This window comes from Oncorhynchus mykiss, chromosome 16 (assembly GCF_057628025.1).
Source record: "Oncorhynchus mykiss isolate SJ-2025 chromosome 16, ASM5762802v1, whole genome shotgun sequence".
Classification (NCBI taxonomy): domain Eukaryota; kingdom Metazoa; phylum Chordata; class Actinopteri; order Salmoniformes; family Salmonidae; genus Oncorhynchus; species Oncorhynchus mykiss.
The window spans coordinates 59,965,298-59,989,861 of record NC_143037.1 but is presented as its reverse complement, the minus strand read 5'-3'; the positions used below and the strand labels follow the sequence as shown (position 1 = coordinate 59,989,861).

General features: G+C 42.6%; 1 protein-coding gene across 3 annotated transcripts in view; it reads right to left on the bottom strand.

The window, feature by feature from the left end:
• LOC110492389 (cadherin-4) overlaps positions 1–3,721 on the bottom strand; it is a 571,662-nt gene extending 567,941 nt beyond the window's left edge. For 2 of the 3 annotated variants that reach the window (XM_021566660.3, XM_090203554.1), the window contains exons 1-2: positions 3,318–3,721; positions 1,145–1,256 (exon numbers count right to left, since the gene is read on the bottom strand). In XM_021566660.3, the coding sequence (XP_021422335.3) occupies positions 1,145–1,256; positions 3,318–3,374 (169 nt within the window). In that variant the 5' untranslated portion in view covers positions 3,375–3,721. The remainder of the gene's footprint in view (positions 1–1,144; positions 1,257–3,317) is intronic. The other variant, XM_090203553.1, reaches the window with a different exon arrangement.
• Positions 3,722–24,564: the final 20,843 nt, after the last annotated feature.

Here is a 24,564-nt window from a genome sequence, read left to right as displayed (position 1 = left end):
TGTGACTCTAACAGGCCTCTAAGAGTAAAAGTTAACAGTTCAGCTGTCTAAGATACAGCAGACTGACCCACAAAAGAGCTATTGTGTGGCCCCCAGCACAACAATGCAGCTTAGTGGTGCTACGAGGTAAAACCATTGGGATCAATAGAAGATTCTAATTAGCCTATATTGGCAGGAGCCCTGCGAGATTAGACACAGGATGTCGATTCGATTTCCTGCACTATCGGCTATTCAAACTAAGTTGATTCACAGAGTAATTGCTAAAATGGCTAAAAGTCAAGACAAACATGGTGGTGAGGGTGGTGGTAGTGGTGGTATTGGTGATGATGGTGGTGTTGGAGGTGATGATGATGGTGGTGTTGAAGGTGGTGGTGATGGTGATAGTGTTGGAGGTGGTGGTGCTGATGGTGGTGATGATGGGGGTGGTGCTGATGGTGGTGGTGATGGTGGAGAAGGTGATGGTGGATAATGCACATCACCAACGTGATCATCTGCATTAAATGTCCTCACAACAGTGAGCTATAGGGGGGTATTGTGTTTGAATGTTCAAAAGTAAACACTACAGCAGTGAAAAAGTGATATTTGTTTCAATTCATTGACAGACAACCAGAGAAGAACAAGAGAAGATTAAAGATGTTTTCATTTGCTAAAGCAGTGTTGAGCCCAGCATTGCAAAAGTGATACACTGACATACACTGACCCTGCAGCTCCAGAAAAGAACATCTCCACAAAGCACACTATAGCCTTCTGCAACGGATCCTGTGTGTGTATGTGTGTGTGTTTGTGTGTGGGCGTGTGGGTGTGCGTATGCGCATGTGTGTGCCCATATGCGTGCAATGCATGTGAATGTATTTTTATAAAATGTTGAAATAATGTAATAATGTGTGTAACAACGTAATCAACCTCAAATAAAAAGCTATTAAAATCCCTGCACATCTGTACACACACTCCACCACTGCAAGCCTTGATGGAGTGAGGCATGCTCTGTCTCGGAAAGTGAGTCGAACTCACGAGGCACCACAAGAAACGAAGCAAACGCCATTATCCAGATTTCGTTTCACTGTCATTAAAGCGGGGAGCAGCTCGTGCGCTCGCCTTCCGCTCTCTCCGCTGAAAGAGAGAAGTGAAAAGTTAAAGAACTTACCTTGAAGTATGCTCCGGCCTTGCAGTACATCCCTTGAAATAAGCACAGAGTAAAAGCTTTGTGAGAAGCCAGGTCTGCAGGGGGCTTTGGACGCCAGCTTTCCATTAGTCCCCTGGGAGAGAAAAGAGAATACATTGTTGGTGAGACATCTAGAAACATGGAATCCATTGATTCAGTTGCGTCTCTGACCCTGGAAGTTGAAGGAAAGTGCTTATGCCTTGGCAGCAGCTATACAGGAGAGAGAGAGATTACCATGGCTCCCCTTCCACCACTGGGCTTGTGAATGTGATCTATTTGCTGCCGGGGCATTCAGGTGAAATAAATACACAGTTGTATGGCAGTGAATATCAAGACAACATAATACTTTTCAAATAATCAGGAGAGAACGAGGCTTGTTTGACCTAACACTCTCCCCATTGCTCATTCCAGTCTGGGAATAGGACAGGGGGAGCAGACATAACAGATATGGGCACTCAAGGGATTTGGAGTGTGTGGCCGACATGGATGCGCGCGCACACACACACACACGCACACACACACACACACCTAATTACCACAACAAAGGTATTCCCTTGGTGGCTGCAGAGCTGATCCACCCTGCTCCAGATCTCCCTCTGCCACCATCAAGGGGTCTGCCTATATACTGGGACTCTGAGCCCTATTCAATCCAAATCAGGGATCAGTTTTGATTAACAACTTTATAGACAAATTCCAGTGCAGCATTAAAGCAAGTTGGATTGAATGTACAGCTGAGTATTTGTGTTACACATTTTAAATGTGCTTTTAATTAATTAAACACTAATTCAACATACATTTGTCCAATACATGAAAGTTGTTTTTATTTATCCTGCAGACCCGGTAGACTAAGTACTAGCAGGCGTGGTTTGGTAGGGTCCTCACTACAGGGGGCAGTGGAGGTATCTACTTGGAAGCAGGTGGAAGCTTATCTGATCTGAATTTTCTCTCCACTAACTGGGAATGACACTCAAACTGCCAGAGGGCACAGAGAATTTAATGAGGGCTCATTGTGTGGGATAAATGATGCTGCCTCCACACGCACACAGACGACACAAACACACCAGTTGAGTGTGTGTGATACACGTTAGTTACAGTGGAAAGCTTCAGCCCCATTTAAATAACTTTAGAGCTGTACTATGGTGATATCCATACCACACATCTGTCACTCCTGGTAGCCTAATGACGATGATAATTCAAGCGTACCATGGAAATACCAATGCATCTATCATTTTCCAACAATGCGGAATCCAGGCGACCCTAGAACACGCCGCTGGGCTAGAGGAGGTAGACTGCAAGTTATGTGTGGGGAAGACAAAACCCGACTGCGCCCTACTATAAGCCGGCAACACCAAGCAAGTTTGGAACACCAAAATGGTCCCTCTTACTGGATTGCGGAGAATGTAATTAGTTATTGACGTATAGCAAATTAAACATTCGCCTTTTTATACTTTAAGGCTATATTTGGAGCTGGACATAGGACATGAGTAAAATATTTGTTTCAATAAAGTTGGCTCATATAACAAACGAGTTAAGGATAGGAAATTCCTTAAAACAAAAGCTGAATATTCCTAATAGCCTACGTAGCTAACTAGTTGCATTAGCGAGTGGCATTTGTGAGGTTTCGCGTTAACGTTAGACTAACAGCTCCGTTAAAATAAGGACATAAAAAAAGACAGCATTTCGCACCATTATCACTCGCTCAACGAAAATCAAGGAAAGTAACAAGATAATACATTGCCCATGTACGGGTATCTAGTGCACGGCATCAATTCAGTCAGAATTTGATTGAGGGGTAAAGCGGCGGTGAGAATATTAATAAATCATTTCCTCCAGCCTACGCTTTACGCTATACATTATTTGTGTTAGGCTAATACGAAATGCTTTGAGACCAGGTTGAGTGTTGTGTGAGAAAACGAAAGACAGTTCTCATTCAATGGCAGATCTTGTTGGGGAATAATATTAAATATAAAGGCTGACGTTGCGCTTCGAAAAGAAAGCACTTGTGTTGGAGAACAAGTCAGTCGAAATAGAATAAACAAGTTCAGGATCAACCCAAAACATTTTAACTGTCTCTAAAAATGTACGCTCTGTAACACTGTGAGCAGCATAGGAACGAAACACTTCCATAATGTTATAGTAAAATGGGAAATCTCACCCAAAACGTGGCCAGTTGTAAGGCTGCTGTCAGCATGAGAATGGAGACAGTTTTCATCGTTGCAAGCAAGCGGAGGCTGCTTGAGCTGGAAAAGGCTAAAAGGCTCGTATTTCTTCTCTGGTAATTGTATAATTTCCCCGCGGTGTGATAGCTGGTTTGTTCCCCCTGTGCTCCGCACTTCCAGTGGTAAGCTCTTCAGAAGTAGAAAGCCCGTCCCTACTTCCCTCGCTCTCTCATCTGCAGGTGAAGAGCGTTGCTCAGCTCAGCACCAAAGAGCAAAGGCATCGAAGCCAGCGTCACTCCAACCCCTCCTCTCGCCCGGCGCCGGAGAATCCAACTTAAAGACACACAGTGGAGTGGTAGTTAAATCAAGCTACCTGATTCTCTGGCTTCCGCTATTGCCCTAACGTTGGATGAGAGTTTCCCCTAATTACCGTAAAGGGGACACACGAGTGATTTGTTCACTAACCCTAACAAATTTCTTAACCCTTTTCCTCGGTTTCCTAACCTGCTGCGTAAATTCGAACCTGAAAGTCACTTCGGTAGCGAAGTGGCGTGAAAATAGTTTTTCCGTCTGTAAAGGGTGAGGTAAGCTATTAATATTTATTATTCCAATGCTATACTATCGCAATTCTCCACTTGCATCGTGTGTGTGTGTGTGTGATATGTAATAAATAGGTAATTGCGGTAATAATATAAAATGTTGAGACTAACAAACCATCACAGTCAACCATATTCATTGAAATGGTAATGTTACAGATATCATATGCACTGTGTCCACTACTGTCCGTGTGTATTGGTGTTCTCAACATTCTCCTAACATTCTCCTAACGTGGCATTTACCATAAAATGCTTATACGGAACACAAACCGGCTGCGCTCGTGCGCTGTCGTGCATACATTTATTTTGCCCCCCCACACCAAACCCGATCACGACAAGCAGACGCTCGTTGGCGCATGCTAGCAGTGTGGGTGCAATCATTGAGTAACATGGATTTCTACATTTAATTTGCGATGCACGGGACATGTCAGGTCTGGTCAGCATGTTGCAAAATAAATGTAGAAATCCTTGTTATTCAATTATTGCACCCACACTGCTCGTGCTGCGACACCATATAAGTTAAATGATGAAAAAGCGATCACCATATAAGTTAAAGATGAAAAAGCCTGGAAGGAGCAGAGGTGACTAGAAACGATTCGGTTGGCCGTTTTATGTGTGGATTAATTGTCTGAGTAGAGGTCCTTGTGCATTTCAGGTAAAATAACAACTACATTTTTATATCCCAGGACAAATGAGCTAGCAACAGCAAGCTAGCTAAATAGGAGAAATTAACGTTAGCTAGCAGGTGCAAGCTAATATTACGAGCTAAATTGCCATACATGTTTAACCTGTCCCCAAATTCATGTAATTGGTTCAGAGTTTGTTTTGATATTTTAACCTGCGTGTCGAGATCGCGTTTGGTGTGGGGGGGCAAAATACATTTATGCACGATAGCACACGATGGCGCACGCGCGCAGCCGGTTTCGGTTCCGTGTTACCTGCTTAACTCCCTACTTTACTGATCACGGCTGGGGTGGTTTATTATGTCACATATTATTCAAAACACTCCAGTAATCTCCTGGTAAACATGGAGACAGCCTGGGACTAATGGCAGAATGACAGAGTAGTGGAGACAGGTGGCATTGCGCTCAGACCTCAGTAAGCACTTTCTCAGGGGCCAAGTCGCCCCAGCTTTACTCATAGTAATGATGCATTCATTACCCAGGCCGCCATTGGGATGCTAGACATGTCCCCCACACACACACATACACCCACACACACACGCACATACACACACTCACACAAACACCTAGCTGGAATTGACTGATTAGGCAGCAATTCTGTACCCCCCTTGCGTCTCTCTCTCCACTCAGCTTGGAGCCCATTAATGCAAATTACAGCCAAAAACAAGAGACAACAAAAAAGATCATGTGAAAAAGTAGGCTTTTACAACAGGTAGATTTCTGATTAAAAAAAACTACTGTGCTGCCAAATTTTTCTCTCTTTCTGTTTCTCTCACTCACTCTTAAATTCTGCCATTAGCTACTGCTGTAGTTCTCCACTGACTCCCTCCACAGTATCTGTTAATAGGGAGAGCGAACAAGTCAACACAGTGGCACTTCCATGGAAAGGTGGATCCCTCCGGAGGAGAAAAGGGAATCAGGATATGATCCCATCTATTCCAGTATCCTGTGTCACTGCCTGGGCTTGACCCAGCAGGCGCAGTGCTCAGACGATGATGGATTCAGAGACTAGTGGACAGCTCTGGAACAAACACAGGGAGAGAGTAGGGATATTTCAGGCATGGGGTAACAGGGTACGCCATTGTTCGATTTCCCACAGTAGAAACAAATGCAGCTGGATAACCTTAGCGTCAGGGAAAGGACATGGCGCCCAATCATACTGAGACAATATAAAACTTGACCTCATGAAGTTGAGAGAGTATTGTGTAACCAGAAAGCATTAAAAGGTCTACATGGGAGATGAATGTGGGTTGGTAAGAGTGTGACATTGTGCTGTCGTTTTGTAATCATATTTTTCTTAGCGTTATGGGACTTGTTTAAGTTGTATAGTGACGTGTCATAAAAATCTGTCTTAACTGTCAGACTTCCTTTACTACATGTTTGCAAATAGACCCTCACACACAGACATACACACACACAGACACACACAGACACACACAGACATACACAGACATACACCCTCACACACAGACACACACAGACATACACAGACATACACAGACACACACAGACATACACACAGACATACACAGACACACACAGACATACACAGACACACACAGACACACACAGACATACACAGACACACACAGACACACACAGACATACAGAGACACACACAGACATACACAGACATACACAGACACACACAGACATACAGAGAAACACACAGACATACACAGACATACACAGACACACACAGACATACACAGACATACACCCTCACACACAGACATACACAGACACACACAGACATACACAGACATACACTCATCAAAAAAAAGGGTTCCAAAATGGTTCTTCGCCTGTCCCCATTGCGGAACCATATATATATATATATATATATATATATATATATATATATTTAAAAAACTTTTTTTTTTTAAATGATTCTACAGATCAGGTAGAGGGCAGAACATACGGATCCCCTACCAAATCAAACCCACCCCAACCCCACCATGCTCTAACAGAGCCCCACCCCAAAACCAGACTTTAAGCAGGCATGATATACAATGAGTAATATAATCAAATAGAACAAAAAAAATACAAAGCTATTATAAAACAAAAAGTAAAAATAATGATACAAATTCTCCTTTTGGGTTGGTTTATGGAGTTGTAAAATTAACTGGGTCCATGTCTTCGGTATGACGCTACAAGCATGGCACACCTGTATTTGGGGAGTCTCTCCCAATCTTCTCTGCAGATCCTCTTCAAGCTCTGTCAGGTTGGAAGGAGAGCGTCACTGCACATTTTTTTTCAGGTCTCTCCAGAGATGTTTGATCGGTTTCAAGTCTGGGCTCTGGCTGGGCCACTCAAGGACATTCAGAGACACTTGTCCCGAAGCCACTCCTGTGTTGTCTTGGCTGTGTTCTTAGGGTCGTTGTCCTGTTGTTCTGTACTTCCTCCGTTCATCTTTCCTTCGATCTCACAGTCCCTGCCACTGAAAAACATCCCCACAGCATGATGCTGCCACCACCATGCTTCACCGTAGGTGTAACCAATGTCAAATGGCTAGCTAGTTAGCGGTGGTGCGCGCTAATAGCGTTTCAATCGGTGACGTCACTTGCTTTGAGACCTTGAAGTAGTGGTTTCCCTTGCTCTGCAAGGGCCGTGGCTTTTGTGGAGCGATGGGTAACGATGCTTCGTGGGTGACTGTTGTTGATGTGTGCAGAGGGTCCCTGGTTCGAGCCCGGGTAGGGGCGAGGGGACGGACTAAAGTTATACTGTTACATAGGGATGGTGCCAGGCTTCCTACAGATGTGAAACTTGGCATTCAGGCCAAAAAGTTCAATCTTGGTTTCATCAGACAAGAGATACTTGTTTCACATGGTCTGGGAGTCTTTAGGTGCCTTTTGACAAACTCCAACCGGCCTGTCATGTGCCTTTTACTGAGGAGTGACTTCCATCTGGCCTCCAGCACTCTAGTTATACTAATAGGAGGCTCTGGCATGGAGCGTTATTTCACTCATTCAGGGGAGGGTGTTTTTCCCTTACATTACAATCAAACACATACTCACACACATGCATTAATGCACAAATGTAGAAGCGCACACACACACACATGCACTCAAAAAGGCTATTTGATTGCATATCCTATTTGATTTGACCTTTAAGGTTTTTGGGGTCTGTTTTCCAGACTTGTGGACTCTAGGACCTGACTCTATCCCTTCTTCAGATGTGATGTAGTACATGGGATACTCTGTCATTCAGCGTGGGACGGTGAGTAAATTCCTCCATTTAATTATCGGAGCCTTGGTAAAAATACCATCTGGGTGCTAGCAATAGATTAGTTTAAGGCCATACAAAATTATTAAACCATTCCCAGTGAAAGAGTCTCTGTCCCCCTTTAAAAGATTCAGACTTTTTATGTTTGTTACAAAGCTAGAGAATGCTGATGCACTGGGCACCAGAGCCTGTGCCCCTTGGAACACCACGACAGGACGCCTACCAAGGGTCAGGAGAGGGGGAGGGATCTCCTGTCTGACCCCCGACGACCACCCTCTCTGCCCAAATGGTTTATTCATATACCAGGCTACCAGTATGAGAACAGACACAGGGCAGTGTACTATGCACAGGGCTTAACTCCTAACATGGCAGCCTGTGAGGTACTGGTACTGTAGCTATGGTACATTTACTGCATAATACCACGACCTACTGGAGGGTCAGAGCACAGCGGGCAAACTGTTTGAAATGACAAACTCAAAGACAAATCCTCACACACATAGGTAGACCGACAGTACAGCAAAGTATTTCTCATAGTGTCGACACATGCCCTCCAGAAATCCAAACCCAGGAACATATGGCTGCATCTCATTCAGCAGACGCTGCTCACCTCCAATCCACCTTAGCACATTACTTTAGGGGCTAACACATACACAGACATGCGCATACATAGAATTGACATGAACGCACATGCACACAAACACACACACAATTAATTATTGATTGATTGATAAACAGATAGATACCGTTGAAGTCGGAAGTTTACATACACTTAGGTTGGAGTCATTAAAACTTGTTTTTCAACCACTCCACACATTTCTTGTTAACAAACTATAGTTTTGGCAAGTCGGTTAGGACATCTACTTTGTGCATAACACAAGTCATTTTTCCAACAATTGTTTACGGACAGATTATTTCACTGTATCACATTTCCAGTTGGTCAGAAGTTTACATACACTAAGTTGACTGTGCCTTTAATTAAACAGCTTGGAAAACTCCAGAAAATGATGTCATGGCTTTAGAAGCCTCTGATAGGCTAATTGACATCATTTGAGTCAATTGGAGGTGAACCTGTGGATATATGTCAAGGCCTACCTTCAAACTCGGTGCCTCTTTGCTTGACATGAAGGGAAAATCAACAGAAATCAGCCAATACCTCAGAAAAAACATTGTAGACCTCCACAAGTCTGGTTCATCCTTGGGAGCAATTTCCAAACGCCTGAAGGTACCACGTTCATCTGTACAAACAATAGTACGCAAGTATAAACACCATAGGACCACGCAGCCGTCATACCGCTCAGGAAGGAGACGCATTATGTCTCCTAGAGATGAACGTACTTTGGTGCGAAAAGTGCAAATCAATCCCAGAGCAACAGCAAAGGACCTTGTGAAGATGTTGGAGGAAACAGGTACAAAAGTATCTATATCCACAGTAAAACGAGACCTATATGAATGAATGCCAAGTGTCACGTCTGGAGGAAACCTGGCACTATTCCTACGGTGAAGCATAGTGGTGGCAGCATTATGCTGATGGGATGTTTTTCAGCGGCATGGACTGGGAGACTAGTTGGGATTGATGGAAAGATTAATGGAGCAAAGTACCTCAGACTTGGGCGAAGGATCACCTTCCAACAGGACAATGACCCTAAGCACACAGCGAAGACCATGCAGAAGTGGCTTCGGGGCGAGTCTCTGAATGTCCTTGAGTGGCCTAGCCAGAACCCCGACTTGAACCCGATCAAACATCTCTGGAGAGACCTGAACATATCTGTGCAGTGACGATCCCCATCCAACCTGACAGAGCTTGAGAGGATCTGCAGAGGAGAATGTAGCATCATACCCAAGAAGATTCTAGGCTGTAATCGCTGCCTAAGGTGCTTCTACAAAGTACTGAGTAAAGGGTCTGAATAGTTACGCAAATGTGATTTTTCCTGGTTTTTTTTCTTATATATTTGAGGAAAAAAACCAATTGATTCCATTTTAGAATAAGGCTGTAATGTAACAAAATGTGGAAAAAGTCAAGGGGTCTGAATACTGTATGTGTATTTCTCAGGGGTATGACATTAGAATTGTAACCAGCTCTGCAATGCTTGTTTGAAAAAGAGAGATACTTTGAAAAAGGTTTCATTTTCAATTAATCAAAAATTAGACATGACAATGTTTTGCACTCTTCATGAATAATCTATACAACTTGTAGACAAGCTTTTTGAATGGATAAAAGATACCGTATTCATTTTGCTCTCTGAAATCAAATAAAAAGTACAAAAATCAATAACTTCACATTAAGGTTGGTCTCTCTGAACAATTTAGCAATTACCCACAGTATATTTCACAACCACTTAAAAACGAATTCACAGAAACAACCACTTTCTTGAAGCCCCTCGGAATGAGGAAGAGCTCCTTGTTAAGGGATCATCCCAGAGGTCTAGTCAGTCAGTACAGCTCTCACATTACACCGGCTTCAGGAAATCCTTAAGACTCCAGCCACCCAAGCCATAGACTGTTCTCTCTGCTTCCCATGGCAAGCGGTACCGGTGCAAGTCTTGACACCAACAGGATTCTGAACAAATTCTATCCCCAAGTCATAAGACTGCTAAATAGCTAACAGAATGGCTACACAGACTATCTGCGTTGAACCTTGTATTTTGTATTTTTGCACTGTCTCTATGCATACTCACAGGACTCTACACTCTCAGGCACACTGACACGCCAACACACACATAACATGCACACACATTTATGCTGACTCTACACAAACGCACACCTACTCGCATGAAATCATAATTTACTCTGCTGCTACTCTGTTTATCATATATCCTGATGCCTAGTCACCTTACCCCTATACAGTACATATCTACTTCTAGTGATCCAGTATCCCTGCACATTGTAAATATGGTACTGAAGCTGACCCTGTATCTCGTATGCTTACTTACTTTCTCATGTTCTTCTTATTTCTTATTTTTATTTCTTGTGTGTGTTTGTTCTACTTTATGTTATTCTTAGTATTACATTTATATTGATTACTGCATTGTTGGGTTTGGAGCTTGCAAGAAAGGCACTTCACTGGACTTGTGCACGTTACATTAAAACTTGAAACTAGACTGCAGGCTCCACGGCTGCAGGCTCCACGGCTGTATGCTCAGGTGTCCCTGAACGATGCCACTCAACTAGAGGATCCTTCATTCATCATCGTCCGCAGAGCGTGGAAATTAAACCCCAAAAATGAAGCAGTTTTCCAGCGTCTTAGATTCTGGGGCCAAGACACTTCATCAAACAACAGATCATCAAAACACACTTTGTAAGAAAAATTATTTCCGCAGATGATAAAACCAATTTTTCAAAGACTAAGTATAATGGAATTCATGAAAAGGCAATTTCACCCTTGGGTAGAAATGGGGCAGCCCAGTACGGGTATGTTTGGTTTTTTGTAAAGTTGATTTCCTTATTGTAAACACAGTGCTAGTGCCTACAGTACATAGCCACTCCATTGCATCTCTAGTGTGTGTGCATGGCAGTGCAGGCTGCAAGCATTAAAGCTTCTTTGCGAGTGTCTTAGCTGTTCAAACAGGGACCAGGGATAGACACACACATTCCTCTGCTATGTCCATCAGTCATTATCTGGGTAAAGTAATAAACTATGTGTTTTTTTGTGTGTGTGTGTGTGCATGCGTGTGTTTGAGTATGTATATGTTTGTATGTGTTTGTGAGCATTTGTGAATGTGTGTGTGTGTGTACGCTCATGTGTGTGCCACCCACATAGCTACAGTATACACTGACTGCACAGAGAAAGCTTTAGTCATGCTGTGCTGGATCCATAGATTTACATATCTTTAGACTCAGGACCTTGACACAATAAGACAGAGAAAAGCTTCACCTTGTCCTACCTGCTAGGGATTATTTCTCCACTGTTTACACAAGTCAGAGGAGGCCTTGATTTCCTCCAGACTCAGAGGATGTACAAATCAATGCTTCATCATTACGTATCTGCCCTAAAATGACCCTTGGAAAGATATCATATGTACTGAGTTTATTCAAAAGACCAGACATTCGTATTGGAGAGACAGCATCTCAGATTGAACATGCATTTTAATTATATGAGTTTCATCTGGCCATGTATGAGTGCGCGCAACTCCAGAGATCGAGATTAAAAGCCTTGTAGCAAAGGAAAATATTGACAATATCCCCTGTTGCATTTCATTAAGTCATTCATTAAAGCGTTCTAACATGACCATGTTTAATACAACCCGATCTCATTCAATGCCTTCTGTTCTCAGAGGGAAAATTACTCTATTCAATCCGTTTCCCCCTACATAAAGACACGCTGTGCCAGAGTCTGCCGTAGTAGTTAACCTTTCCGACGTGCGTTCGAGCCCCGTTTCAGCCACTTTCCTGCCCCTGCCCCTCTACCCTCTACTACCCCTGCCCCTCTACTTTCTATTACCCCTGCCCCTCTACTTTCTACTACCCATGCCCCTCTACTTTCTACTACCCCTGCCCCTCTACTTTCTACTACCCATGCCCCTCTACTTTCTACTACCCCTGCCCCTCTACTTTCTACTACCCATGCCCCTCTACTTTCTACTACCCCTGCCCCTCTACTTTCTACTACCCCTGCCCCTCTACTTTCTACTGCCCCTGCCCCTCTACTTTCTACTGCCCCTGCCCCTCTACTTTCTACTGCCCCTGCCCCTCTACTTTCTACTACCCCTGCCCCTCTACTTTCTACTACCCCTGCTCCTCTACTTTCTACTGCCCCTGCCCCTCTACTTTCTACTACCCCTGCCCCTCTACTTTCTACTACCCATGCCCCTCTACTTTCTACTACCCATGCCCCTCTAATTTCTACTACCCATGCCCCTCTAATTTCTACTACCCATGCCCCTCTACTTTCTACTACCCTGCCCCTCTACTTTCTACTGCCCCTGCCCCTCTACTTTCTACTGCCCCTGCCCCTCTACTTTCTACTACCCTGCCCCTCTACTTTCTACTGCCCCTGCCCCTCTACTTTCTACTGCCCCTGCCCCTCTTCTTTCTACTACCCTGCCCCTCTACTTTCTACTGCCCCTGCCCCTCTACTTTCTACTGCCCCTGCCCCTCTACTTTCTACTGCCCCTGCCCCTCTACTTTCTACTACCCATGCCCCTCTACTTTCTACTACCCATGCCCCTCTACTTTCTACTACCCATGCCCCTCTACTTTCTGCTACCCCTGCCCCTCTACTTTCTACTACCCCTGCCCCTCTACTTTCTACTACCCCTGCCCCTCTACTTTCTACTACCCCTGCCCCTCTACTTTCTACTACCCCTGCCCCTCTACTTTCTACTGCCCCTGCCCCTCTACTTTCTACTGCCCCTGCCCCTCTACTTTCTACTGCCCCTCTACTTTCTACTACCCCTGCCCCTCTACTTTCTACTACCCATGCCCCTCTACTTTCTACTACCCCTGCCCCTCTACTTTCTACTACCCCTGCCCCTCTACTTTCTACTACCCCTGCCCCTCTACTTTCTACTACCCCGTCTAGACTTTCTACTGTTCTTACCATAACAGTAAAATAGTTAAATCGGACATCCGATCTCCTTAAAAAGACAGGGCAGAAGGACTGATTCATCTCTTTCTGTTATTATGTAGAAAGATGGGGTGATGACCACTCAGTTTAAACTACTACTACATCCTTCAAGTGTATAACACCATGGGATACATAACTCTAAACATGTTGCGTAGGCCCACATTACATTGTCACAAGGGTTGTTGGCAAAAATAAGGCTTTGAAGTTGCATTCCAAGTAAACCTGCCCAAAACCTTCAAATGTCAAAATATGAACTCTGCAAACACTTAGTGAGTGAGTTTTCCATTAGTGTTATTCTGCGCACTCTTGCAAATCGGTTTCATGATCGGTTACCTGCCTATATTCTCACAGGGAGAAGTGGGTTACGGCTGAATGGAAAGTAGAACAGGTTTTTTGGCAGGGTTCCATAGTGCCACAGACAGTAGTTCCATATCCTATTGATCAGTGACCAGCCTTCATCACTTCATTCATAATAACACACTGATCATTACAAACCAACTTAGCTACCTTGATAAAATGTGGTGCAGACTAAACAGTCAAGCCATGCCAGAAGCAACTTCTTCTGTTTAGAACTGCCATGATTGGATATCACTGAAATGCAATATCTTTTTTTCTTAGTATGGCTTTTACCCTCTTGTATGCCTCAATTATTTTTTTATAAACACCAATGATGATGGGAATTGGTACAACAGTTTAACTTGAGTCGACTCTTACTGCAGTATGGTCACCCCAATCTGCAGGTGATGTGTCTCTCCCTCTCCTGTCCAACCTTGAGTTGAGAACATATTGTTTGGGTATTAACAAGAAACTTCACCTCAGTCTTAAACTGGATTTGAAATATCCCACATAAGCTCAATCGGGCTAGAACTGTGTGTGTGTATGAATGTATTTACACATATTGCAGCTAGTTCTGCATGAATTATGCATACTGTTCTGTTGTGTAATTATTAGGTACATTGCGCGTTTGCCGAGGCTGTCAGGCTTTCTCACCAGCTATACCCTACATCTCCTATTCCTGTACCACAATATGCTTTACTTTTTAGATATAGTATGGAGGAGAGCCCATACTGCAGGAGTTGACTGGGTGAGGTTATAGTGCTGTGTTAGATTAGATTAGTAAACATAGTTTAGCTATCTTCTATGACAAGGTATGGTTAAGTTGGCTTATGTTTCAAATGGGTTTGTTTATATCATGCTACATTGTGTTACATCAAAATTACCCACACAGCGTAGACTAAATTAATCAAGATCAATTGAGGTCGGTCTGACAAGCCTGTGTTTAGCAGTGGATATTAGACCATCATGTGTCTACGGCTTGGAGCGTTTAAGATCTGAAGATAGATCAGTTGGTCTGTTTTTAGTAGGATGCCCAGACTGTGTGACCCATTTGTGAGGCTGAACTGAGGTCACTCAGGCTGTTAGTAGTAGACTGTGAGCTGTTTCCCTCCAGTCATATCTAGACCACCTCAGGGCCTGTCAGATTCCCTCTAGCCCTCTCTGTCCTGGGAGAGGGGAGGAGAGGGCTCAGCACTTAGTGCTCCACTGGGCCATACTGAGGCTGGACCCCAAGTGCAACTCAAGATAGTCCACAACAATAACAACTCCAAAAAACGACCAAAGAAAACACAAACTGCTTGCGTGCAGGTGAGTTAGCATGTCTTTGTTTACACAGAAGGGGGAAAGGGGATGCCTAGTCAGTTACACAAATGAATGCATTCAACCAACATTTGTCTTACACATCTAACTCAACAGTTCTGAATCAGAGAGGTGTGGGGGGCTGCCTTAATCAACGTTAACGGTTCCCAGGGAGTAGTTGTTGTGGGTTTAACTGCCTTGCTCAAGGGCAGAATGGCAGATTTTTCCACATTGCCGGCTCAGGGATTCAACCTTTCGGTTACTGGCCCAACGCTCTTAACCGCTAGGCTACCTGCTGCCTATCAATCTTTTGGTTCTGTATCTGTGTCACACCGTACACTCCCAGACTCAATATGAGACATACATCTGACGTTGGGCTATACTGAGCTAGTAAGAGAAGGGGAAATGCAGAGTCGTTGACTATGTGCGTTAAAGATTGAGAAAAATGTACTTACTATGACTGATATATGTGGTTGTCTCACCTAGCTATCTTAAGATGAATGCTGTGAGTCGCTGTATGTTTCTCTGGATAAGAGCTTCTGCTAAATGACTAAATATGCATTGCTTATTGCTTTTTAATATGACGGAGACAGACTCCATAAAACATGAGTTTGCGTCTGTAAAAGAAACAGTTTGTTTCATAATGGCAGCTGTACGCATGCACACATACAAACTACAAAACAACAATAATATACAAAACTGCTGGGTTAATAATTCATTGGCAGAATACATAAATAGAGAATCAGGAGTGATTTAATTAACAGAGGCTGAAACGAAGCTCAGTGGATTGGCTTTAATATAGAGAGAGTGTTAGAGAGAGAGAGAGGGGGAGAGAAAGAGTGTGATATCCGACAAGATAGTTATTAGATTTTGTTTATTCATAGATGTATGTGACTTGAGTGAAGCATTAGGCCTACACAGTTCATGATAGTCCCTGTTGTCTTACAGTGTTAATTTCTCAACACTGAGGTATTGCGTTTGTTGTGGGTGCCATCATGCTTTTGTTGTTGTCTGAAATGAATAGTGACAATGTCTTGGTGTTCTGTTTACATACTGTTTTACACACTTTATATGTGTATACTGTTGCTATGTATTACTGCACTGTTGGAGCTAGAAACATAAGCATTTCGCTGGACCTGCGATAACATCTGCAAATATGTGTACGCAACCAATACACTTCGATTTAATTTGTCTCGTTTACAGACCTGGAAACAAAGCAAATACAAACAAAATCTGATGTATATATTGCATATACGTGGAGTCATGATTATTTATTTTTTACCACGCAACCTGACCAGAAAAAAAAAAACATGGTTTACTGTAGTTGTTTGTGTGAATTTCTTAAAGAGATGTTTTATATTGTTTGTTTTAAGGTCCTTGAAAATAGCTTTCATTCCTAAGGTGTTAATGACTGTGATGTTTGAGGTAATGAAAATGGATTGGCTGGCTAACCGGAGCACTCCTCCACTTGAATAACACACAAAAGTAGAGATGGGGCAAAAGCAGGATTAATTCCTGACAGAAAGATGTTCAGTTAATAACACATATTGATGAATCAATTAAATACCTGAATCACATACGCTGCAACTTATTGTTCATTTGAACTACAGTTCCACTGGGTAGGCCTACAGAAACACCTTGAGGCATTTGTCTTAAGCAGTGAATCTTGGGTAGCAGACTACTACTCCAGAAACATAGACCTAAGTGTTCCCTGTAGACTCCTCTCATAAACATCCTTTCTCCAGTCTCCACTGACCTTATAACCTCAGTGGTCATTAGCCTAGGGCTGAGTCACACCATCCATACTGTAGGCTAGGCTACCAAGGCCCTTATTCACAAAACTTCTCAGAGTTAAAGCCTAGATTCAATCAGATCAAGTGTTAACCGACTATAGCAGGGGCCCACATAGAGGATGTTTTGGAGTGTCGGGGTGGAACTGCGTTGGAGTAGCTGCTCTTGCGATCATTGTCACTAAGCCACACCCACCCCACTCACATTCAAAGTTCAGAATGAGAAAGTGTCGGCTATATAGAGATAATGACGCTCAAAAGTAAAAATCATTCAACTAAATAATGAGGGTTTCTATCATCCTAATGGAGGTGTAGATTACATCTCACATTCAACTGTAAACAAGGCTGCATGGGATTTCTGTTAATGCGAGTCCGTGCAGCCAATGGCAATGTCCGCTTCAGGTAAAATGCCGGGAGCTACTTGTGGATTTGACAGCTCTAACAGTGGATCTGATTGAATCGAGCTGATCTCTGTCATATTGAATACAATTACTCGGACAGCAGGGACCTGATCACACTGTAGATCAGCACTTCCACTACGAGATGCTTTATAAATATTGGTTCAAGTGTTATACAATTCCAGAAACCCAAATTATGACCCATAGCTGTAGCTGTTGTCAGGAAACAGGCTGGAGATAGAGAGAATACAAGACAGTGTAATACATGTGATTATCACAAATCAGGGGAATACAACTCTCCTCAGACCAGAGACTAGAGAAAGAATAAAAAGCAGACTGATTAGACTTTGGTTCAAAATGGCCGTCCATTTCTCTCAGACTAAAATAAATAGAGGTTAATAATGCTTATTCTAACGCATGTAAACCAATTACACAGTAGATGACCTGCCATGTCTGACCACTTTATCACTGTTCTGAGGGGTCCTCTGAGTTTGAATTTAGGCTATATGAGAAACATGTCCTGGTATAACCCCTTGGCACTTCCCTATATGAATTATAACAGTTTAGTATTTTATCCTTCATTACAGATATGCTGAAATACTGAAATGTGACTGAGCCAGTGTACTGTGGATGGAAGTAAAGCACTAGCGTGGGATATTTCCCTGCTGAAGTTTCCCCTGTCCAGGTATAGATCGGAGATATTGACAGTGCTGTAGTTGCTGTATATCTTGGGCTGGAATCTGACTACAGGATTGAACTGCTCTCCCTCTCATGATGCACATTCTCAATCACAGTGTCTGTAGAAGCGATTGATGGACAGAGGAGAGGAGTGAGTGAGGGAGAAAGAAGAGGATCGAGGAAAACGAAGAGGTGATGCGTAGCGGTGGAAGATGAAAAGAAAGGAATTGAGATAAACACAGTGAGAAGATCTAATAGTTGTATTTATTTAAATGTAAATATTTAATTCATGTAGAAAATGGACAGATATGAAAATATATATTAGTGATAAGATGGGTAAACCTGTACACATGGCCAAATTTGATGTTCTTTTTTATTTTACATACACGCACAGTGACTGTCGATCCATGGTGAATTTTTCATCCATAAAATGAAAACTTTTCAATATTTTTCTGATTGATTTAGAATATTATATAACATCCCTGAAAGGTATAAGTAGCAAATTATTAAAGAAGTGTCTACAGTGTAATATACTTTTTTTGTTTCTCCCTGGTTTTCTTTCTTTATTATTTACTTTTGTAATTTGTGAAATCTGTATATTGTTCTGTACAATGTTTGTGTGATGCAATTTTTAAAAAAATCTAAAATATGAAAAAGAGACAGAGAAATATTGTACGGAAAAGACAGGTATTTGAGAAAGCTTAAGATAGGTCGAGTAGTGAAAAGATTCCATTGGGTGGTTGAGACGTTGAAGGCTAAATGAGAGCGTTTAATTGAGTCAGTAGAGTACTTCTTCAGCTCTGCTCCATGAACACTGTCTACTGTGGTTTCCCTGCCGAGAGGCAAAGTACGCACAGCCTCAACAGCACAAAGGAGAGAGAAAGAGAGAGAGAGAGAGAGAGAGAGAGAGAGAGAGAAATTATAGGGGTAGAAACATAGAAAGGGTGATGGAGAGAAACAGAGAGACATCCTCTTGAAAACACACACAGATAAAATAGACCCGAACAACCCACACATATCATTAGGTTTTCTACGGTGGGGCATAGCTTTAGGAACTACCACTGAGTGTATTCAAGACACATGTACCACCTTCCCAGTGATGGCAATGGATAATGCTAAAACACAAGCAAAGAAGACATGATGGCCTGGAAAGTGGAAACAGTTCCAACATAAAGTTAATAAAAACATTTTTTATGAACCTTTATTTAACAAGGAAGTATATACCTATTGAGTCAGGACTTCTTTCTCAAGGGATCATTGGCCAAGAAAGGGAGCTCAGGTTACCCACCACACCTTCCCACTAAAGGCTAAAAGCAAATACAGATGTGGCTAGTGTTGACTAAACACACATGGTGGATACAATATGTCCAGTATAATCTGTACAGAGACCCAGGAGACAGACAGACATATCCAGCTTGGATCTCTGCAGGGCAGTGTAGATCTGACTTGGTGTCTGGTGGTCACAGACACTTTGACTCTTCTGGTCTCTCAGGCGGTCTACAGACATAAGCTACAGCCATCTGCTGCAGGCTCTCCAAAGGTTAAACCCTGTCTGTTTCTCAGAGGAACTCAGAGAACGAGGGATTGTACTGCAGAATGGCCTGAAAAGAAAAGGAATGAGAGAGAGGAAAAGTGTGTGTGTCTACTCAGTGGAGATCGGCTCTGTAAGGACTGGCTGTGAGTTTCAGCAGACTTATAGAAAGTATCCCACATTCTTCTGTTCGTTTTCACATTGTACTAGCTGTAGAATCTAACCATTTTCCAATGTGTGTTTGAGTTTTGGACAAGCAAGGTTGTTAATGCTTGTGTAATAGAATTTTTGAAAACCAACATTAAATGATATGCCGCTTGATGCAGCGATCCAAACTTTAACTGGAGAGAGAGAGATTTGCACATCGTTACAACACTGTATATAGACATAATATGACATTTGAAATGTCTTTATTCTTTTGGAACTTCTGTGAGTGTAATGTTTACTGTTCATTGTTATTGTTTATTTCCCTTTTTTTCTATTTCTACTTCACTTGCTTTGGCAATGTTAACATATGTTTCTCATGCCAATAAATCCCTTGAATTGAAATGAGAGAGAGAGAGGAAGAGACAGAAAGAGACAAAAGGAGACAGAGCGAGCTAAAGGGGGGCGATAGAGGGAGTGGGGGGGGGGGGGGGGTTCCTGGGGTGAAGGTTAGAGTGAGAGGTTAAGGGAGGGCTTTAATGTCGGCGTGGCTTTGAAGCCTGTTACCTTTGTGATGTCTGATGTGCTTTAAACGCTTCTTTACCCACACCCAACACCTTCACTAGACACCCTTTCCCCGCAGTCCTTCACTCGACACCCCTTCGCCACTGTAAGCGAAAATGTCTCTCTCTCTTTCTCTCCCCTGATGTGTGATCTTGCTTTCTCTTCCCGGTTCTCATGCCCCACCCCAATCAACTTCCTATTTCTGTATCTTATCTCTCCTTCCCCCTTCCCTTCTCTCTTTACTCTGTGTCAGCCCTGTACAGCAGAACAGGGATATCTGACATCTTTGGCACCAAACAGGACCCAGTACTCACCACTCAGTGTCTGCAGACCCGGAGTCCGACACGTCTCATCTCTCACCCCACAACCAAAATAACGTCACACCTGAGACACAGAGACTATGAAGAAGCCTCAGCTCCAGTAGACGGGGTACTCAGTACGAAGTGGCAGCCTGTTCTCCTTGTAGTTACAGATTCTTGGCTGGGACTATTAAATATTAATGTGCTATCGGCTAGAAAGTGCTGTAGCTCTCTCTCGCTCTCTCTCTCTCTCTCTCTCAATTTAATAACTCTGTTATTTAAAAAATGATCATGTAGAATTAACAAGAGACCTTAGTCTGTGACCCTCAAACATATACCAAGTACAGACAAGGAGCAGCAAGAAGAAAACACTCAATGTACATGAATTGTTCATTCATTTATGTTCCCCCTTATTGCATTACTTTGACTACTACCTGTTGCCGAGTTTATGCGGCATACCTACTTACTGCATTACAGAGGAAATACACTGTGACCTTGAACATGTTCCCTCCTCAACAATCCCTCTATTTTCACCAATCTCCACTAAAAGGCCTGATCTAACCCATGCAGCCCCTCTCTGCGGTGCGAGAGGCACAAGGACATTTCAACAGCACTCGGTTTCCACACTCAAATACGGCTTCCATTGTTGTCTTTCACATGAGCAGCCTGAGTAGGCTTAGTCAAATCCAGCCTAATGCAGTTCACAACTCACTCTCTCTCCGGACAAAAGGGAGGGAAAGGAAAAGACATGTGAGAGCAGACATATTCAGGCACCATTGTGTTTGTGTGTTGTATTGTTTTGTTTGATCTCGGGATGTTTAAGAGATTCGGACTAAGACCAATTCAGACGGCTTGCTTCAGTTCAGCTGTACGGAAGTAAGAATTCATTTGAAGCATTGTTGTATTGTGTAGGGAGAGTGTGCCAGCCCACAGCTGCACCGTATGGAAACATGATGTGTTCTAAAAGGGTTTCTTCATGTCCAGGTTTCTGATTGAATCTTTTATTCTTTACCCAAAAACCCTTTACAGAATTGCGAGGTTGCAAGAGTAACAGTTTAAAATCCAGCCAGGTTACCCGGGAGACATGTCAGTATTCAACGTCCATTTATGTCTAAGGAAGTCAGGTGATGACTTGGAAACCAGCCACTAGGGGCAACAGTGAGCGATGTTACCTTCAAGTAGGTTTCTGTTTTGCTAGGGTGACGGGGATTGTGAATGGGTGTAAACTTCTGCCTCTGATTCTGAAGGTTGCAAGTTCAAATCCAGCGGTAAACCTTAACCCTTACCTTAATCATTCAGATTTAATGCCTAAGAAGTAAAACATTTGGCGATAATGCCTAAACTTACTTTACACACTTCGCAATTTCACATTTGGAACAACTTAGAAATGTGAATTTTGAGAAACATGGATGAGTGTCTAATTCTGACGCGAGACTGTGAGAGCTGGTGCACTGAAATAATAATAACTTTGTGTGTGTGTACAGAATGTGTGTGTGTGTCCTTGAATCACATCACTCCACCATTTCTCCATGGTGATTACCTGACAGTGGCTGGAGGGGAAATTAGCAGAAACCCACAGCCTCTCTGCAGCAGCAATCTGGGAGAGATCCACTCTGAGGAAGTAGTGCTCTGCTGTGCCATTGCAGCCAGTAATAAATTGGCTGTTTATTAGGCTGCACGTTCAATTTAAGCCCCTGAAGAGAGGCAGAAGATTAAAGGAACAATAAAGCCTCTCCTCTCTCCTCTAGCGGTCCAAAGGATGGAGTGATTCCTCAGAAGAAGCCTTGCGTCGCTGATTGCCTTTCCTATATCCTTTTTTCTTTAATGTCAAATTGTCTCTCTTATTTTAATCCTCATTAACAGCAGCGATCTCCTGCTGCAGTCTGATCTGCTGTAATGACTTAAAGAAGTCTGCAGAAACACTAAGACCAGACGAGTGTTGCTGCTGGCTGCACCTCACATACCTCCTGTTGAAGAACAAACAAACACTAAACAAACAATTGTTGTCTGGTGATGTCAGGCTGGTCAACTGGCTACAATAGGCTCCTCTACTCAACTAAATTCAACTCAGCCCAATTGAGTTAAGGTATCAGTTCAATTCCTAATGCCAAAGTTCAGCGCTATAGCACGATTCAAATTTAAAGGACATTTTAACTCGTTGCAGGCTTGCATATGTTAGCTCAATCAGAAATTACCTTTACATTTCAAGCGCACTAGAGTGCTGGACTTCGGCGAAATGGATTGAATCGAGCCCTTAGTTCCGAACATGTTGATTTCATCATGTATCTAATTGATGACAACAACCAGGAAATGCCAGAATAAACTCATCTCTGTGCTTGTCTATATCACATGGTTGTGACTAGATGGAGACTAGCTATGACCAGAAGCTACTTTTCGTAGCAGGTTATGAGAGCATTTTAGCTAACCCTAACCCTAAGAATATTCCTAACTTTAACCAAATTATCCTAACCTGCTACATGTATTATCCTAAGCTGCTGCATAAGTTCTCCTAACCTGCTATGAAAAAGTAACTTCCAGTCGTAGCTTTATACCACCTAGTCCATAGGTCACACTTTATATGGATAGTCCAGATAGTCCATTTGTAGATGCTTTACAGATGGTCATACTGCTTGCAAATGTTACATTTATGGTTAGGTTTAGAATAAGGGTTAAGGTCAGGGTTAGGTCTACGGTTAGGGTAAGGGTTTAGTGTTACAATTTGTTTAGATGTCAATAAGTGGGGACATTTCTGGAGTATACAGATGGAGAACGTATTCTCCCTCCCTTCTGAAAAAAAAATGTAATTCAAACTAGAATGGAATACTAAAACATGGAAGGGAGACCACTAGTGGTGACATGAGACATGGCACGTGGATTTGTGTCAACTATGCTTACCTTACATCAGTTCCTCATTAATTAAAAGGTTTGTTTTAGCTATGTATTAGGTGTTACGTCCTTAGCTATGACTTTACAGGGCCAGTCTGTGGTTTGAACTATAACAAAGTGGCCACAGCACCACTGATTTGGTAAACAGCTGAGGGATGGGGATGAAGAACTGTAACCACTCTCAAACTCACAGACAGAATTATGGATACAGTTCATGATATCAATATTATAGTGCTAACCATGTTTTGGTGCTATACAGTGTTTGTTTACATTTACATGGTTTACAAACAAAGTCGTTATTAAGCTCATATTTGGGGTTCTGATGGGATATGACAGTTGAACTATGCTCAATCAATGGGTGTATATCATTAATTTAAACGTCTAAATATTGATGTAGCAACTGCAGATTGCACCTTTAATGCAAGTGGTCCTAAATGCAGTAATGATGTCTGATGTCTTGTCTGTCTATGAAAAAAATCCAAAATGGGAAATGACTGTTTGGTAACACTTTATGTTAAGGTTCCTTCAAGTGGAACTGACAGGATTTTAACTACTTTGCAGATAGACAATCATAATATCAGTCAAAAATGTCCAATTCCCACTTTATGCTACAAAACCAACTTCATGAGAGGCGTTGTTTCCTCAATAGATGGATGCAGTTCAGTGCATGATTCATATAGCTAATTTACCAATACTTTTCCTGGTAGTCCAACAAATATTGCTATCAGGTTGTAAATCACAGCAAGCCTGGTAGATTGTTGGCTGTCTCCAGCCCTTCAGGATGCACTGTTTCAGTTTCAATGACTCAATGTTTTGTACAAAAACGAACGAATGTAACTAAAGCTGGGAATGTCAATACAATCAAACTAGAAAGGGCAATGACCACTAGTCAGTCATAACATGGCTAATAGGCTAGCGTATCTATTTATGTAGCTATTTACTTAGCAAGCTAAAAACACGGACAAGCAAGCATTGGCAAGCTGAAGAATGGCGAGCAGGCTCTTATTCCCCATCGTTAATAATTGCAATTTTGACAGCCAACTACAAGCTAAAAAGGTTTGAGTGTTTATCTACTGTTCCCTCGTTATATTTTAGCTTATCTCGCTTTGGCTAACATTACTTGTTGATCTTGTTGTTGTTGATGTGTATAGACAACTGAGGGAGAAGGAGCCTACCTGTTCATGGTTGTTTCATCCATAGGACTGTAAAGTATTTACATATTTGCAGAATATTTTGCGGCTTTTGGCAAAT